Source organism: Entelurus aequoreus, linkage group LG07 (genome assembly GCF_033978785.1).
Source record: "Entelurus aequoreus isolate RoL-2023_Sb linkage group LG07, RoL_Eaeq_v1.1, whole genome shotgun sequence".
Taxonomy (NCBI): Eukaryota; Metazoa; Chordata; class Actinopteri; order Syngnathiformes; family Syngnathidae; genus Entelurus; species Entelurus aequoreus.
Window position 1 is genome coordinate 25827354 of NC_084737.1, and position 17375 is coordinate 25844728.

General features: G+C 40.9%; 1 protein-coding gene across 1 annotated transcript; it reads left to right on the plus strand.

Moving 5' to 3' along the window:
- The first annotated feature begins 1703 nt into the window (after positions 1–1703).
- LOC133653004 (polypeptide N-acetylgalactosaminyltransferase 6-like) lies at positions 1704–16092 on the plus strand. The gene is made up of 10 exons (XM_062051987.1): positions 1704–2335; positions 7956–8128; positions 9561–9710; positions 9842–10076; positions 10155–10272; positions 11245–11442; positions 14640–14771; positions 14844–14945; positions 15015–15173; positions 15243–16092. Exons 1-10 carry the CDS (start codon positions 1839–1841, stop codon positions 15354–15356), a joined length of 1878 nt encoding a protein of 625 aa, XP_061907971.1. The 5' UTR covers positions 1704–1838; the 3' UTR covers positions 15357–16092.
- The last annotated feature ends 1283 nt before the right edge of the window (positions 16093–17375 follow it).

Genomic DNA, 17375 nt, shown 5'->3' on the forward strand with positions numbered 1-17375 from the left:
TTCGCCACGCCGTCCTTTAAAGTGTGTATCAAACTGGTAGCCCTTCGCATTAATCAGTACCCAAGAAGTAGCTCTTGGTTTCAAAAAGGTTGGTGACCCCTGGTATAGACATTATTAGAAAAAATACCCAGATATTGTATATATCCATCCATCCTGCTCTGGCTCAGGATCAGCAGGCTATCCAGACCATAGCAAGATGGATGAATATTCCTCGGCATCAAGGATCCTCAGGAAGTGATCACAAGATCACCTCCCCAGGACCTCTCCACCGTTCACACTTAAAAAAGAAGAAGAAAGTCACAAAAAAAAAAATACAAAATAAAAAGTCACAAAAAAAAAAGCAAGTAAACCGTGACAAAACCATATCAAAAGTGACACAAAAAAGCAATAATAGTGTGGGATCAATACAAAAAAGAATAACAATAATAAAAAAGGAATAAAACTACAAAAAAAGATATGGCCATTTTTTTTTAAATGTCTATAACAGTGGTTCTTAACCTTGTTGAAGGTACCGAACCCCACCAGCATTCACCGAACGCTTCTTTAGTGAAAAATAAAATGTTTATTTTTTTTCAAATTCAAGAAAAAGTTATGTTTTTTTACTGGTGCACAAAATGAACCGTGCATGAACATCACCTTGTTCAAAGAACAAAACCAACACAGTGCATGAACTCACAACAAATTACACACCTTACACACATTACCATGAATTGATTAACGTGGACCCCGACTTAAACAAGTTGAAAAACTTATTCGGGTGTTACCATTTAGTGGTCAATTTTACGGAATATGTACTGTACTGTGTAAATTGTACTGTTTCATATAATGTATTCTCTTCCTTTGCAATCTGCTAGTAAAAGTTTCAATCGATCAATCAAACAAACAACAAATCAGATGGAAAATTAGAGGGAACATTGTTTGGGGGTATCCATAATACGCAGATAGGGAGAAGTTTTTATTTACATGATAAGTCGGATGTGTCTTTACCTCCGTGGCGGAGGCTCGAACCTGGGTTCGATCGAACCCAGGTTAAAAACCACTGGTCTATAAGTTATGATTCAATATATGTCAGTAAAGGTTTCCAGGTTAGTTCCCATTTATTCATATTTGTAGAGTTTATAAATCTTATTTAAGTGATTCTTTGGCGTGCCACTCGATGGAGCCCGAACATTTGAGAATCACTACAGTAGATCAACTACATTATTGTACTTATTTCAGTTATTTTTTTTGTTGTAATTTCTAAAAATTATACTAGTTTGTTCAATTTCAAGTTTGAATGTGCTCGATTTAGAGCTACTTGGTAATGTTAGCTGTCAGGAAGCCGTTTGCAATGTGCCACTCCATTTCTTTAGGGGCCCCTCCTGAATGACTCATGAGGATGAGCATAAATAAATGATGGCAAAGTAAGAGTATGTCAGTCCAAAAAAAAAACATTTGTCTACATGGCATTGATATCCTGTTTGGGCCACCCAGGAAACAGGAAACGTTGTAGTGCTCAAAGTCCGGGGGGGGGGGGGGGGGGGGGTGAAGTAGTTGTGACGTCGCATTCCAAATGTCAAACATTCATCAGCAGGTGCACACATGAAAAGGGGCGGAGTCACATAATGTGGGCGTAAACCTGCAGTCACATGGCTCCAGGAGGGGCAGGTGCTGCTTGCTGAGGTGTGCTTCTGTTTCTTTCCTAGCTCAGACTCCCACAGAGGAAGGCGAGGCAGGGTGGAAGGAGACACCTGAAGGCAGAGCTGTTTGAACAAATCTTGTCAACGGCTAATTGTTCGTTTGCTGCCATTTCTTAAATCTTAAATCAACTTCCTCTGGAGTGTTGAAGGAGCGGAAGCATGCGTCTTTTACCAAGGAGGCGTATGTCCCCTGTGAAGTGGGCTCTCATCGGGGCGGCTATCTTCATGGGGGTCTTGGTACTTCTCCAGATGGAGGTTGGCCGCCCAACCGCCGACGACCCTTGGTTCCAGGACCTGATGCAGAAGAAGGACATGATGATGGTGAAGGTCCGTGATACGGTCTTGAACATTAAGAGCATCCAGATCGGTGTTCTGCCGCCTCCGCCTCCTCCCCCAGAACAGGTGGAGAACTCCACCCAGGAGACGGCTTGCCCGCCTGGCTTCTACAGCCAGGAAGAGCTCAAGCCTTACTTGGAGAGACCGCCGCAGGACCCCAACGCCCCCGGAGCTAATGGGAAGGGATTTGAAAAAGCCGATCTGTCCCCAGAAGAGGAGAAGGAGAAGCAGGCGGGCGACACTAAGCACTGCTTCAATCAGTTTGCCAGCGACCGCATCTCTCTCAGCCGCAGTCTTGGCAACGACACGCGGCCTCCAGAGTAAGAAGATCTCTCACCATTTCTCACTCTTGCATATCACAACTAGGGATTGTCTGGTCAGGGTTTTAGGCTGACGACTCCGATCATCCATGAGTGAGATCGGCCGATACGATACCATCACAAGTATTAACTGTACATTTTGAAATATATCTATGGTGTGTGCTATTGACAGTTGAACAATATTACCACAATATTTAATCCATTTCATCTGTTGTGACATACAATAACTAAACAAAAGCAAAAACTACTATCCATCCATTTTCTTACACGTATCCGAGGTCGGGTCGCGGGGGCAGCAGAGAAGCCCAGACTTCCCTCTCCCCAGCCACTTGGTCCATATATTGAATGTTTCTTTGAACGGAGTTCATATTGAACAAGTTAAAGAAGCCAGGTTGCTGGGAGTTACAATAGATGAAAGACTATCTTGGGCCACTCACATTAATAACATAGTAAAAAAAATGAGCAGAAGCATCTCAATCATAAGAAGAAGTGCCTATTTTTTAACTAACACAACTACGAAACAAGTTATACAATCCCTTGTATTGTCACATATTGACTACTGCCCAGCAATTTGGTCCAATGCATCTAAACAAGAACTCAATAAAATCCAGCTTACCCAAAACAGAGCTGCCAGACTAGCTCTCCATTGCTCATTTAGGACCAGCGTTGAGATCATGCATAATGAATTGTCATGGATGAGAGTTGGTGAAAGACTAGCGTGTAGTTTGATTCTATTTTTAAAAACAATCTATACATACCATAAACCTTCATATCTGTATTCTCAGCTGTTGCTTGCTAGTGAAAGTCACAACTATGGTACCAGGTTAGCCCTAAGAGGTGCTTTCACCCGTCTTAAACCCAAAAGTGATGTTTTGAAAAAGACTGTAATGTATAGGGCAATCACTTACTGGAATCGACTTCCACAATATTTGGTATCAATCACCAGCAGAGTGGGTTTTAAGAATAGACTAAGACAGGGGTCGGCAACCCAAAATGTTGAAAGAGCCATAATGGACCAAAAATACAAAAACAAATCTGTAAGGAGCCGCAAAAAATTAAAAGCCATATTACATGTATCATGAGATATAAATTTAATTAAGAGGACTTAAAGGAAAGTAAATGAGCTCAAATATAGCTACAAATGAGGCATAATGATGCAATATGTACATATCGCTAGCCTAAATAGCATGTTAGCATCGATTAGCTTGCAGTCATGCAGTGACCAAATATGTCTGATTAGCACTCCACACAAGTCAATAACATCAACAAAACTCACCTTTGTGCATTCACGCACGTTTAAAGTTTGGTGGACAAAATGAGACAGAAAAAGAAGTGGCATAAAACACGTCCTAGAACAGGGGTCGGCAACCCAAAATGTTAAAAGAGCTATAATGGACCAAAAATACAAAAACAAATCTGTCAGGAGCCACAAAAAATTAAAAGCCATATTACATGTATCATGAGATATAAATTGAATTAAGATGACTTAAAGGAAGCTAAATGAGCTCAAATATAGCTACAAATGAGGCATAATGATGCAATATGTACATATCGCTAGCCTAAATAGCATGTTAGCATCGATTAGCTTGCAGTCATGCAGTGACCAAATATGTCTGATTAGCACTCCACACAAGTCAATAACATCAACAAAACTCACCTTTGTGCATTCACGCACAACGTTTAAAGTTTGGTGGACAAAATGAGACAGAAAAAGAAGTGGCATAAAACACGTCCTAGAAAGTCGGAGAAAGGTCTACATGTAAACATACTATACGGTGAGTTCAAGGACCGCCAAAATTAGTAGGAAAAAACGGCGCTCGCCAAATACTCGAATCAGTGAAGCATGTTTAATATAAACAGTGTGATTTATAACAATTATGGAGGTTTGTGTCATGTTTGTCCTCCTACAGAAACCATACTAAAACAAAAAATAGATTTTTTTCCCCTCATCTTTTTCCATTCTTCATACATTTTTGAAAAATCTCCAGAGAGCCACTAGGGCGGCGCTAAAGAGCCGCATGCGGCTCTAGAGCCGCGGGTTGCCGACCCCCGGACTAAGAGGAGAAGTATTGCGGAAAGAGATTATTCTAGATTTTACCTAATGTCATGACTGTTTTTATTGACTATTTTATTGATTATGGGACAAGCAGTAGAAAATGGTGGAGGGAACTTTTTTCGTCACTTATTGTTTGTCTTTGGTACACTAATGTATATATTTTAGGCCATTGGTTCTTTGTTTTATTTATTTTTTTGCAGAAATATATATATATCTATTTTTATATTGCTCTTTTTATCTTTGTTATGAACAATATTATGTAAACTCGAAGTTATTATTATTTTTTTGGTTCTTTGTTGTTGCTATTTTTGTATTACAACATTTTATTATTTGATCATGTTGTACTGCATTTTAATCTTTTGTTTTGTGATTGTGTGATGTTTTTGCCTGGACCCCAGGAAGAATAGTCTCCACTGCGGTGTAGACTAATGGGGATCCTTAATAAACTAAACTAAACTTGGTCCAGCTCCTCCCGGGGGATCCCGAGGCGTTCCCAGGCCAGCCGGGAGACATAGTCTTCCCAACGTGTCCTGGGTCTTCCCCGTGGCCCCCTGCCGTTCGGACGTGCCCTAAACACCTCCCTAAGGAGGCGTTCGGGTGGCATCCTGACCAGATGCCCAAACCACCTCATCTGGCTCCTCTAACCCCAAAACTACTATCTGCTACTAATTTAAATAAATCAGTTTTTGCCTTCAATGTCCGCCTGTGTGCAGGGAATTATTCCGCTATTTGCCAACATTTCCACAAACAACATAATACTTATTTGGAGAAAAAAAAAAATATCGACCTTATCACTCTGGTATCGCTCATATACTACTTGATGTCGACACCACCAGTTTGAGGATCAATCCCTCTCTTTACGTGTTGTGTTATACGTTATATTATCCTCTCTCTGGACTCTACTTGTTAATTATAATAAGTGCATTATTATATACAATGGGGACGGCGTGGCGCAGTTGGGGGAGTGGCAGTGCCAGCAACCTGAGGGTTCCTGGTTCAATCCCCACCTTCTACCAACCTCGTCGCGTCCCTTGTGTCCTTAAACAAGACACTTCACCCTTGCTCCTGATGGGTCGTGGTTAGGGCCTTGCATGGCAGATCCCGCCATCAGTGTGTGAATGTGTGTGTGAATGTGGAAATAGTGTCAAAGCGCTTTGAGTACCTTGAAGGTAGAAAAGCGCTATACAAGTATAACCCATTTACCATATAATACATTTATGATCAAATAATGACGTGTTACCTCGCTGCTGCAACGCGGTTTCATTTATGTTGTTTCAAGCTATGTTGGCGGGTGGCTCATCTATTGGCTTGCTCTCGGTGTCTAACACATTTAGCCTCATCCTCCAGTAGTAACCGTACTTAAGATAGTGAGAAATGCAGTTTAATAGCCGTAATAGAGGTGATTATTTTTAGCTTAGGGGAGCGGCTCCATACTGTGTACACAGAGGTACATAATTAGCTACCAGCCGCTCGTCAGTATGGGGACGAAAAATAAGAAGTATCAGCCAAAGGGGATCGTCTTTGTGATCGACATTAAAAGGCATTAATCGGCGATGGCGATCACATACTTTTTCATGAAAATCCAATCGATCGGCACATCCCTACTCACAACCCACTTCCATTGATACAATAGCTTCTCAGGTAGATAACTCGCCAGTATCATGGAAATAAACATTCCAGTTGAGGGCTTTTCAAAGTGCAGCATAGTGAGCCTCCCTTTCTCTCAGGTTATAATTGTCATGGAGACTACCCAAAAAACGTATTGTTTGGAGAACATTTTGTGAAGTTTTCTGCACTCACAAGACACTCGCTACCTTGGACATTTTGCCTATGAAGTGAGCTTAGCAGGTTCGAAAAAAATACATGTAAATGTTTGAGTGTCCGCCCTGAGATCGGGAGGTTGTGAGTTCAAACCCCGGCCGAGTCATACCAAAGACTTCAAAAAGTGGGACCCATTGCCTCCCTGCTTGGCACTCAGCATTAAGGGTCGGGATTGGGGGTTAAATCACCAAAAGATTCCTGAGCGTGCCGCAGGCTGCTTGATTGATTGATTGATTGAAGCTTTTATTAGTAGATTGCACAGTACAGTACATATTCCGTACAATTGACCACTAAATACGAATACGTTTTTCAACTTGTTTAAGTCGGGGTCCACTTAAATTGATTCATGATACAGATATATACTATAAATATACTATCATCATATATACTATCATCATAATACAGTCACTGCGATGAGGTGGCGACTTGTCCAGGGTGTACCCCGCCTTCCGCCTGATTGTAGCTGAGATAGGCTCCAGCGCCCCCCGCGACCCCGAAAGGAATAAGCGGTAGAAAATGGATGAATGGATAATACAGTAATCACACAAGATAATCATCAGAGTATATACATTGAATTATTTACATTATTTACAATCCGGGGGGTGGGATGAGGAGGGTTTGGTTGATATCAACACTTCAGTCATCAACAATTGCATCATCAGAGAAATGGACATTGAAACAGTGTAGGACTAACTTGGTAGGATATGTACAGCAAGTAGTGGACATAGAGAGAGAGATCAGAAAGCAAAATAATAAGTATCTACATTTGATTATTTACATTTGATTATTAACAATCCGGGGAGGTGGGATGTGGAAGGGGGAGGGTGTTAGTTAAGGGTTGAAGTTGCCTGTAGGAGTTCTTTTAGTGCGGTTTTGAAGGAGGATAGAGATGCCCTTTCTTTTACACCTGTTGGGAGTGCATTCCACATTGATGTGGCATAGAAGGAGAATGAGTTAAGACCTTTGTTAGATCAGAATCTGGGTTTGACGTGGTTAGTGGAGCTCCCCCTGGTGTTGTGGTTATGGTGGTCATTTACGTTAAGGAAGTAGTTTGACTTCGGTATCAGGGAGGTGTAGCCGATTTTATAGACTAGGCTCAGTGCAAGTTGTTTTACTCTGTCCTCCACCCTGAGCCAGCCCACTTTGGAGAAGTGGGTAGGAGTGAGGTCTGATCTGGGGTGGACGTCTAGAAGTAATCTGACTAGCTTGTTTTGAGGGTTTTGGAGTTGCTGGGGTACCAGGAGGTGCATGCGTAATCGAAAAAGGGTTGAATGAGAGTTCCCGCTAGAATCAACATGGTGCTTTTGTTGACCAGAGAGGAGATTCTGTAGAGAAATCTTGTTCGTTGGTTGACCTTTTTGATTACCTTGGTTGCCATTTTATCACAGGAAAAATTTGCCTCTAGAATGGAACTTAGGTAGGTGACCTCATCTTTCTTGGTGATAACAATGTCACCCACTTTTATAGTGAAGTCATTGACTTTCTTAAGGTTGATGTGGGACCCAAATAGGATGGATTCCTTTGCTGCTCACTGCTGCTCACTGCTCACCTCAACCTCCCAGGGGGTGAACATAGGGATGGGTCGAATGCAGAGGACAAATTTCACCACATTCAGTGTGTGTGACAATCATTGGGACTTTAACTTTATTTTTCTCAAGCTGCTGCGCACCTCACACTTTAAAAACCCTTGTTGCAGTTAAATTATATATACTGTCTTTTCTTTCTCTCAATCACCGCCTCCAGATGTGTGAAGCAGAGGTTCCCCCGCTGTCCTCCCCTGCCCACCACCAGCGTTATAATAGTCTTCCACAACGAGGCCTGGTCCACCCTCCTCAGGACGGTGTACAGCGTCCTGCACACGTCCCCTGCCTTCCTGCTCAAAGAGATCATTTTGGTGGATGATGCCAGCACTGACAGTAATGCAGACACACCAGTTTTTTTTTCAATGGCAGCAATTTCCGCCCAATTACTGCGATTAGACGTTGCAGTTAGAACAAAAACATTTGCTTTGAGTACCTACGCAATGTTAAAAAGGTCCCGCCCAGGGCATACATGCAAAAGTAAGTCACACCCGCTAAGGTATGTTGCCTTAGGAGTTGCTGTCACCGTAATCGCCGTAAGATCTTAACAAGAAAAAAGAAAGGAGTAATTCATTTTATTAAAAATATTATCAAATGATGAAATAAAAATAAATTTGGAGTCTTTCTTACCCTCTATTGATAGCAGCACTGTCTATCCTCCATGCAAACATACTTTGTATGATAACCTCTGTTTTTGCTAAAAGTCCAATTTAAAAAAAAGTAGTTAATCTTTGATATTAGGGCTAAGAATCTTTGGGCACCACACGATTCGATTTGATTCTTTGGGGTAATGAATCGATTCAGAATTGATTCTCCATTCAAAACGATTAAATAAATACTTTTTAAATAACATTGGGTGCCAGTTCTCTGATTAACTACATTCCTCCATAAAATAGATAATAGATCGTTTTGTTTAAAACATTATACCCATATATTTAATAAAGTCAAATACAAATAAGGCAAGTGAAGTATTCCACACTTCTCTTTTCTAAAGTAAATCTGTACAGCAGATATGATTTGCCAAAAGTGGCTGGACAGGACGGATTAAAAAAAATAAATATATATATATATATATATATATATATATATATATATATATATATATATATATATATATATATATATATATATATATATATATATATATATATATATATATATATATATATATATATATATATATATATATATATATATATATATTCTTCTTTTCTTTTTTTTAAATGGCTTTTTAATGTTTTTTTATCAATTAAGAATCATTACATATAAGTGTCGCAATTAATCCAGATATTGATTTTTTTTTTTTTTACACCTCTATTGAATATATAATCCTCCATGTTGGCAGCCACATTCATTCATTCATTGACGCATGTATTCATTCATACAGCAGAGCATCAGAAAATTGTTCTTGTCTCTGCCAGATTTACTGAGCTACCCGATCCATCAGTGTATGCACAAAAAGTCAGCCACTTCCAAAATATAGGCACTGTTTTATTGTTTTTTTTAACAGTGGTTATTATTATTATTCTGGCGACATTGTGACAAGCAGATCAGCCAGTAAGCCACGCCCCCAGCCTACTCTGCTTTCCACACAAACACACACACACACACACACGAACAAAAACATTTATGACACAGTTGACCATTCCCTGGTTGACGGTTATTAGTTATTGTGTCAATTACATTGTGACTTTTAATAGGTGTCAACAGTAAGCATTCAGGAGGCTCTCCAGACAACCTTTCAGTCGATGTCGTTGTATCCCCGCAGAGTATCTGCAGAGCCAACTGGTGGAGTTTGTTCGTCAGCTGAAGATTGTCAGCGTGTTGAGGCAACAGGAGAGGAAGGGCCTCGTCCCGGCCAGGCTGCTCGGCGCCAGTGTTGCCCAGGGCGAAGTGCTCACCTTCCTTGATGCCCACTGTGAGCACACATAAGCACATTATTGACAAGTGGCAGTAGTAGTACTGCTACTTAGGGGATGATGTTGGCTTTACATTTGTCTTCTTAACGACACTACAAATGTTCCCAAACATGACATTGTGTGGTTCTAGGCGAATGTTTCCACGGTTGGTTAGAACCGCTGCTCAGACGCATCGTCGAAGTGCCAAATGTTGTGGTCAGTCCACACATCGCCACACTTGACCACAAGAACTTTGCGTTCTCAAAGCCCAAAGCCACTGACCGCGCCTACAACCGGGGAAACTTCGACTGGGGCTTGAGTTTTCGCTGGGAGGCGATCCCCTCAAAAGCCAGTGCTCTGCGCAAGGATGAAACCTACCCTGTCAAGTAAGACGACGATCCGACTCTGGCTTTGGTCTCGTTGGAACCACCGTGAAAACATTATTTTTTTTTTACCATTTTCAGAACGCCCACTTTTGCTGGAGGTCTCTTTTCCATCTCAAAGAGCTACTTTGAACACATTGGAACATATGACGATCAAATGGAGATTTGGGGTGGCGAGAATCTGGAAATGTCCTTTCGGGTCAGTCATTTGAGCTTCACATTCAAAATGCACTCATTCTCTGTCTGAAATGAAAACAAACAGGAGAGCTGCCGTCTTTTGCAATGCATTGTGGGTTAATGATCTGTTTGTTTAATCATTTCTGAACGTACTGGGGCAAGCGGTGGAAAACGGACCTGTGGATGAATCCTCATCTTCTGCTTTGATTTATCCTATTTCTTCACTTCAGTACTTCTGATTCTATTGCTCAATTTGCTACAGGCTGCAAAGTGCATCATTTCTATTGCATTGATATCTGAACAGGCAACCTGTAAGGTTTTTTCCAATAAAAAGTTTTTGTCATTTACTTTTTATGTTTTTCAAGTTAGTTGACAGCACGGTGGTGCAGGGGTTGCCGTTACTGCCTCGCAGTGAGAAGGTCCTTGGTTTGAGGTCTTTCTGTGTGGAGTTTGCATTTTCTCCCCGTGACTGCATGAATTCCCTCCGGGTACTCCGGCTTGATCCCACCTCCAAAGACATGCACCTGGGGATAGGTTGATTGGCAACACTAAATTGACCCGAGTGTGTGAATGTGAGTGTGAATGTTAAAGTTAAAGTTAAAGTACCACACCGTGTGGTGAAATTACCCTCTACATTTGACCCATCCCTTCGGGAATCATTTTGGTGATTTAACCCCCAATTCCAACCCTTGATGCTGAGTGCCAAGCAGGGAGGTAATGGATCCCATTTTTATAGTCTTTGGTATGACTCGGCCGGGGTTTGAACTCACGACATACCGATCTCAGGGCGGACACTCTAACCACAAGGCCACTGAGCAGGTAAAGGTTGTCTGTCTATCTATGTTCCTGGGTCCTGGGATAGGCTCCAGTCAACCCCACGCCCACGACTCTAAAAGGGACAAACAGTAGAAAATGATTACGGTTGAAAATGAGTTCAACTATTGTCTAATCAACATCTGCGTTGCTTTTTTTGTTTTGCATACATGCGAGGCAGGTGTGGCAGTGTGGCGGTCAGATGGAGATCATTCCTTGCTCTGTGGTGGGCCACGTCTTCCGCACCAAGAGCCCGCACACCTTCCCCAAGGGCATAGAGATCACTCGCAACCAAGTGCGCCTGGCTGAAGTGTGGCTCGATAACTACAAGCAGATCTACTATCGCCGTAACAACAAAGCTGCTGAAATGGCCAGAAAGGTCAGTATGGGGAGTCAGTGTCACAGGCAGGAGCCGACATACTGTTAGGCTAACACAGGCCTCGGGGCCCTAAAATGTCACATCAAAAAAATTATCTCTTGTTCAAACGTCAAGAGCTCTCTTTTTCCCACCAGTCACACACGGCCGGCCTTCACAACAATAGCGCTACTCGTTACAGTCGGTCCAACTGCGCAAACAAAAAAAATGATGTTCTTTCAGCTACAACAGATAGAGATGTCGGATTTTTGAGTTTTGAATGAGGTGCCGAGCCAGGCGATCTTTACCGCAGCTGTGTCCCAGTGTTGGACACAGGATAAAAAAGCTTGTACTCACGTGAAAGATTCGTAAATTGGAGACCACGTTACAATGACTCCACAGTGCGAAGCCGTTTCTAAGATACTAATCCTCACCACCATGGTGGGAAATAAACATGAGTTTCTTCCAAGTACAATATCACTGGAGGACTAAAGAAAGAGGAATGGCTAAGCATGCTACACACAAGAAGGTTAAAGTTTCAATGTAAAGTAGGGTTGATCGATCCAGAGGTCGATACTATCCATACCTAGTGTAGTATCAGTATATAAATGATACTAAAGTGTTTCGATCGATATTTTTCTTTTTGTTGTTCTTGTCGTTATTATACAGTATAATCTATTTTTTTGGACTATTTTGTAATTGTTTACAAAGTCAGGGAGCAAGTCTTTGGATCCAGTAAAGCTTTGAGGGCAAAATTAAAATACTTAAATGGGAATCGATAGTAGTTTTTGCTTTAGCTTTTAGTTATTGTGCACTAGCCACTTTATTTTGTTTAAAAAATTATACGTAGCTTTCAATTCTGCCATCCTTTTTTTTTTTTTGTTCCAGCTGACCGACGTAATTATGACACGCTGTCACATTCAGTTCAGCGGCCACTGCTACACATTAAAATCAGCTTTGAATAATGACAAATAAGGAAGCAACACCACACAAAGTTTGTAACACAACAATATTTCCCCCTCAGAAGTTCCTCAAAGTCACGCACGCTGTGTCAGTTCGAAGTGAACGCACTTATCTCACAAATATTGCGACTGCGTTTTACCGACCATCCTCCGAGCGATCCATTAAGTGAAAAATTGAGGCAATATAATATAATAATCCATAAAGTTGCTTTCAAGCAAGATAGCAGCCGTTGTGCCTGACAGGTTGCGTCACGTTTGTGTGGCATTAAGTTAAGTGAAATTTGTCCTCTGCATTTGACCCATCTCCTTGGTCAACCCCTATGAGATGAGGGGAGCAGTGGGCAGCAGCGGTGGCCGCGCCCGGGAATCATTTTTGGTGATTTAACCCCCAATTCCAACCCTTGATGCTGAGTGCCAAGCAGGGACGTAATGGGTTCCATTTTTATAGTCATTGGCATGACTCGGCCGGGGTTTGAACTCGCAACCTACCCATCTAAGGGCAGACACTCTAACCACTAGGCCACTGTGTTTCACTTCTTTCTGTCTCTTGACTACAAACTGGACGATCGAGCGTTACATATGTTCACCGGGTCTATAACAATTCCTATTGTTGCAAAATGCACACCCACGTAATATGCTAATTGACTGTATTGATTTATACGATGTATATGAATGATATATCATGTAAAAGGTGTGTGCTCTGCACATGCATGCCATATATAAATATAATTTCCAGCTGTGTGTAATTGTAATTAAAAAAGAAACGCAGTGATGGATCTGTGTGGTCTTAACAAGAAGATGACATAACTGCATTTCACCTTACACTGCACACATAGTTGACTTCTTTAAGACTTAAAAAAAACGGTGTTGGTAAAAGACTTCCCTGGTCTGAGATGTTACAGTACATCATGTTGGAGGTGTTATGGTTTAATTCAGGGATGTCCAAAGTGCGGAGAAAGCCGGAGTACCCGGAGGGAACCCACGCAGTCACGGGGAGAACATGCAAACTCCACACACAAAGATCCCGAGGCCGGGATTGAACTCACGACTACTCAGGACCTTCGTTTTGTGAGGCAGACGCACTAACCCCTCTGCCACCGTGCTGCCCTCTCTAATTATTATATAATCTGAAATGTTCCAATTTAAAATTTTATTGGGGGAAAATATTTCATATTTTGTGTTTTTTCCATAAAAAACTGGGTTTTCTTTGACAAAAAGGGCATACAACTTAAATCTAAAAAAAATAAAAAAAATAAAAACGTTATATTGACAGAGATACCTAATGTTGATCTAGATATTTAAACTTTGAATAATAATAATAGTAATAATACTAAATAATGACTGTTTTTTTTTGTTTTTTTTACCTAAACCTGTTGGAGTCCCCGGTATCAAGCCTGAGTGGAGGCCTAAATGTATATTTTTTATACATATATTGTATTGGTTTTTAAAATAAAAAATATCAAAATGGCCCCCACTTGCTTTGATTTTTCAGTGTGCGGCCCTCAGTGGAAAAAGTTTGGACACCCCTGGTTTAATTGAATACAAATGCAAATAAAAATAAATTTTTTCACATCTTAATTTCCAAAATGTATATATAGTACAGATAAGAGTACCGATAAATACCGGTATCGATAAGGAATATCAATAAGGGTTTTGTACCGATAAAATCTTAACGATATACAGTACAGGCCAAAAAGTTTGGACATATCTTCTCCTCATTCAATGTGTTTTCTTTATTTCCATGACTATTTACATTGTAAATTGTCACTGAAGGTATCAAAACTATGAATGAACACATGTGGAGTTATGTACTTAACAAAAAAAGGTGAAATAACTGAAAACATGTTTTATATTCCAGTTTGTTCAAAATAGCCACCCTTTGCTCTGATTACTGCTTTGCACACTCTTGGCATTCTCTCGATGAGCTTCAAGCCCACCTGTGAAGTGAAAACCATTTCAGGTGACAACCTCTTGAAGCTTATTGAGAGAATGCCAAGATTGTGCAAAAAAGTAATCAGAGCAAAGAGTGGGTATTTTGAAGAAACCATAATATAAAACATGTTTTCAGTTATTTCCCCTTTTTTTGTACATAACTCCACATGTGTTCATTCATAGTTTTGATGCCTTCAGTGACAATGTACAATGTAAATAGTCATGAAAATAAAGAAAACACATTGAATGAGAAGGTGTGTCCAAACTTTTGGCCTTTACTGTACATCCCTTGATCCCTAATAACAGCATTTCCGCTATTGGTTGCAGCACACCTACGGGGACATCTCTGATCGTCTAAAACTGAAGGAGAACTTACAGTGCAAGAACTTCACTTGGTACCTAAACAGTGTCTACCCAGAAGCTTTCATTCCAGACGAAACCCCAGTAAAATTTGGAGCAGTAAGTGACGTTTCTCTACAGGTAATGTAAAACCCAGGCTGTACATGTCATTCAGTTTGCCTCTTGCTCCAGCTTAGGAACGCGGGATCTAAAACTTGCCTGGACACTGGTGAACCAAAACCAGCGGGGAAATCTCCTATCATGTACAACTGCCACAACACGGGAGGCAATCAGGTACACACACTGTCACACGGTTAGAAATCTGAAGGAGGCTGAGCCATTTAACTGGTACCTCTTCTCCAGTACTTTGAGTACACTTCCCATAGTGACCTGCGTCATAATATCGGCGAGGAACTGTGTCTTCATGCAGTGCCTAATACCGTCCAGGTGAAGTTTGAGATCTGCAAGCTGCGTGGGAAGGGCACAAGTGTCTCCCCACAACAGAAGTGGATCTTCACAGAGGTTTGGGCTGTTTTTAATCCACGTTTCCACACGCAGTCAATCAATGTCGGTACCCTTCTACCTTTTCAGGAGAACCTTTTGAAGAATCCAAGCGGTGGGAAATGTTTACAGCTGAACGGAAGTGTTATTCAGATGGACAAATGTGATGCCTCTGACCTCTACCAGCACTGGAGCTTCGGATGACATTCCCTGCTGCTAAACCACCTGTCAACCTGTAGTCCTCCTGGTCCTAGAGACCAGATCAGTGCAGGTTCAGTAGGACTGTCAGCAGCGCAGGGAGATTGTGGTTGCAATTAGTAGCCTGTTAACGTTGAAGGAAAGGAAATCCAGGTTGATGAATGTGGAGGTACTGTTTCTTAAATTATTTTTATACTGTGTTGGACCTCCTGTGTTGTGGCTGCTGTGATGATGCTGATGATGAGGACAATAAACTGATAAGACAAATAATAATAATAATGTACCTTTGGGAAAAGACACTAATTATTACTGGTTAAATGTTTAGATCATCTACAAACAATAGTCACATATTTGTACAGTAGAACTAGAACTACTGTTGGAGACTTAATGTTTTTATGAGATAGACAGTACAGTAACACCTCAACTTACGCGCTTAATTGGTTTAATGATGGAGCTCTTGACTCAAAACATGTGTATCTCAAATCAATGTCTCCCATTGAAGTGAATTCAAATCAAAGTATTTGGTGCTTTCTGGCCATTTCAGCACGATTGTAACACGTAACATGTCTTTTAAAAAAAATCAAAACTTTTAGATAATAAATATTGCATGAGGACAATACAATAAAACGCAATACTAACAACCACAGCAGTTTCATGAAGTGATGTAATGATAATGTACTTTATTTACCTTGGGGAGTGGACTTCTCTGGTATCTCCTTCCTGCGGTTGTTTTTCTGTCAAACACACCAGCAACAGCTTTTCCATATTTTTGTGGATTAAGGTTCGCCTTAGATATTGTTCTAGCATTATTGGTTGTTGTTTTCCTGACGACATTGTCCTTTACACTCTTTTTTTCCATGGTTAGAAGAACAAAGTTTTGTCAATCTCTAGCTATATAAGCTACTGCTGCAGCGGGTAACACCAGATGTTTTGGATGTTACCCGTTACCTGTTACACTAATTAATGGCGGGTATGCTTGTAACTCCAATGTTTGCTTGCAACTTAAAGCATAACAATTAGCTAAGAGACAGCTCTTATTTCAAAACACTTTTTTTTCGCTTTTTTCTTTTTTTTTTTGCATAGTCACAGTCTTGCATTACTTCATACTTCCTCCAAATCAGCGTTTTTCAACTTTTTCTGAGCCAAGGTACATTTTTTTCATTGAAAAAATGCGGCGGCACACCACTAGCAGAAAACATTAAAAAATGAAACCCAGCAGCCGATAGTGACAGTAAAAAGTCGTTCTCGCAATTGTTGGATACGAATTAAAACCGTAACCAAGCATGCATCACTATAGCTCTTGTCTCAAAGTAGGTGTACTGTCACGACCTGTCACATCACACCGTGACTTATTTCAAGTTTTTTGGTGTTTTCCTGTGTGTCGTGTTTTAGTTCTTGTCTTGCGCTCCTATTTTGTTGTTGATTGTCATATACGGATGTGCTTTGTGGACGCCGTCTGCTTCTCCACCCACTCTAAGTCTTTGCTGTCGTCCAGCATTATGAGTTTGTTTACTTTGCAGCCAGTTCAGTTTTAGCTTCGTTTAGCATAGCCATCCTTAAGCTTCAATGCCTTTTCTTAGCGGCACTTGCCTTTTGTTTATTTTTGGTTTAAGCGTTAGATACCTTTTTACTGGCACGCTGCCATATTGTGATTACGACAAACCAGGTTCCCGACATCTACAAAGCAATTAGCTGCCTTCTGTCACCTACTGATATGCCGAGCTATAGACAGTACAGACACTGAACAACGGCACATTTGCGGATTATAATTATTGTTTTGCAAAAAAATATTTTTGGCCCAATTAGGAGAAATTACATAATCTCCCATGGCACACCAGACAATATCTCACGGTACACTGGTGTGCCGCTGCACAGTGGTTGAAAAACACTGCTCCAAATGATCCGTTTGGAATTTTCCCAATTTGTGATATTTTTCCTAAGTGTGATGACAGCGGATATCTCCATATGTAGTAGAAATTTACCCAAAGTGCTTTGCACGAGTTCGCCATTGTAGTCCATTACTGT

Excerpts from the sequence above, each read along its gene's own strand:
- LOC133653004 (XM_062051987.1), top strand. The coding sequence starts at position 1,839 with ATGCGTCTTTTACCAAGGAGGCGTATGTCCCCTGTGAAGTGGGCTCTC. Across the intron at positions 2,336-7,955 it reads AACGACACGCGGCCTCCAGA|ATGTGTGAAGCAGAGGTTCC; the intron begins GTAAGAAGATCT and ends CACCGCCTCCAG. Across the intron at positions 10,273-11,244 it reads ATCTGGAAATGTCCTTTCGG|GTGTGGCAGTGTGGCGGTCA; the intron begins GTCAGTCATTTG and ends CATGCGAGGCAG.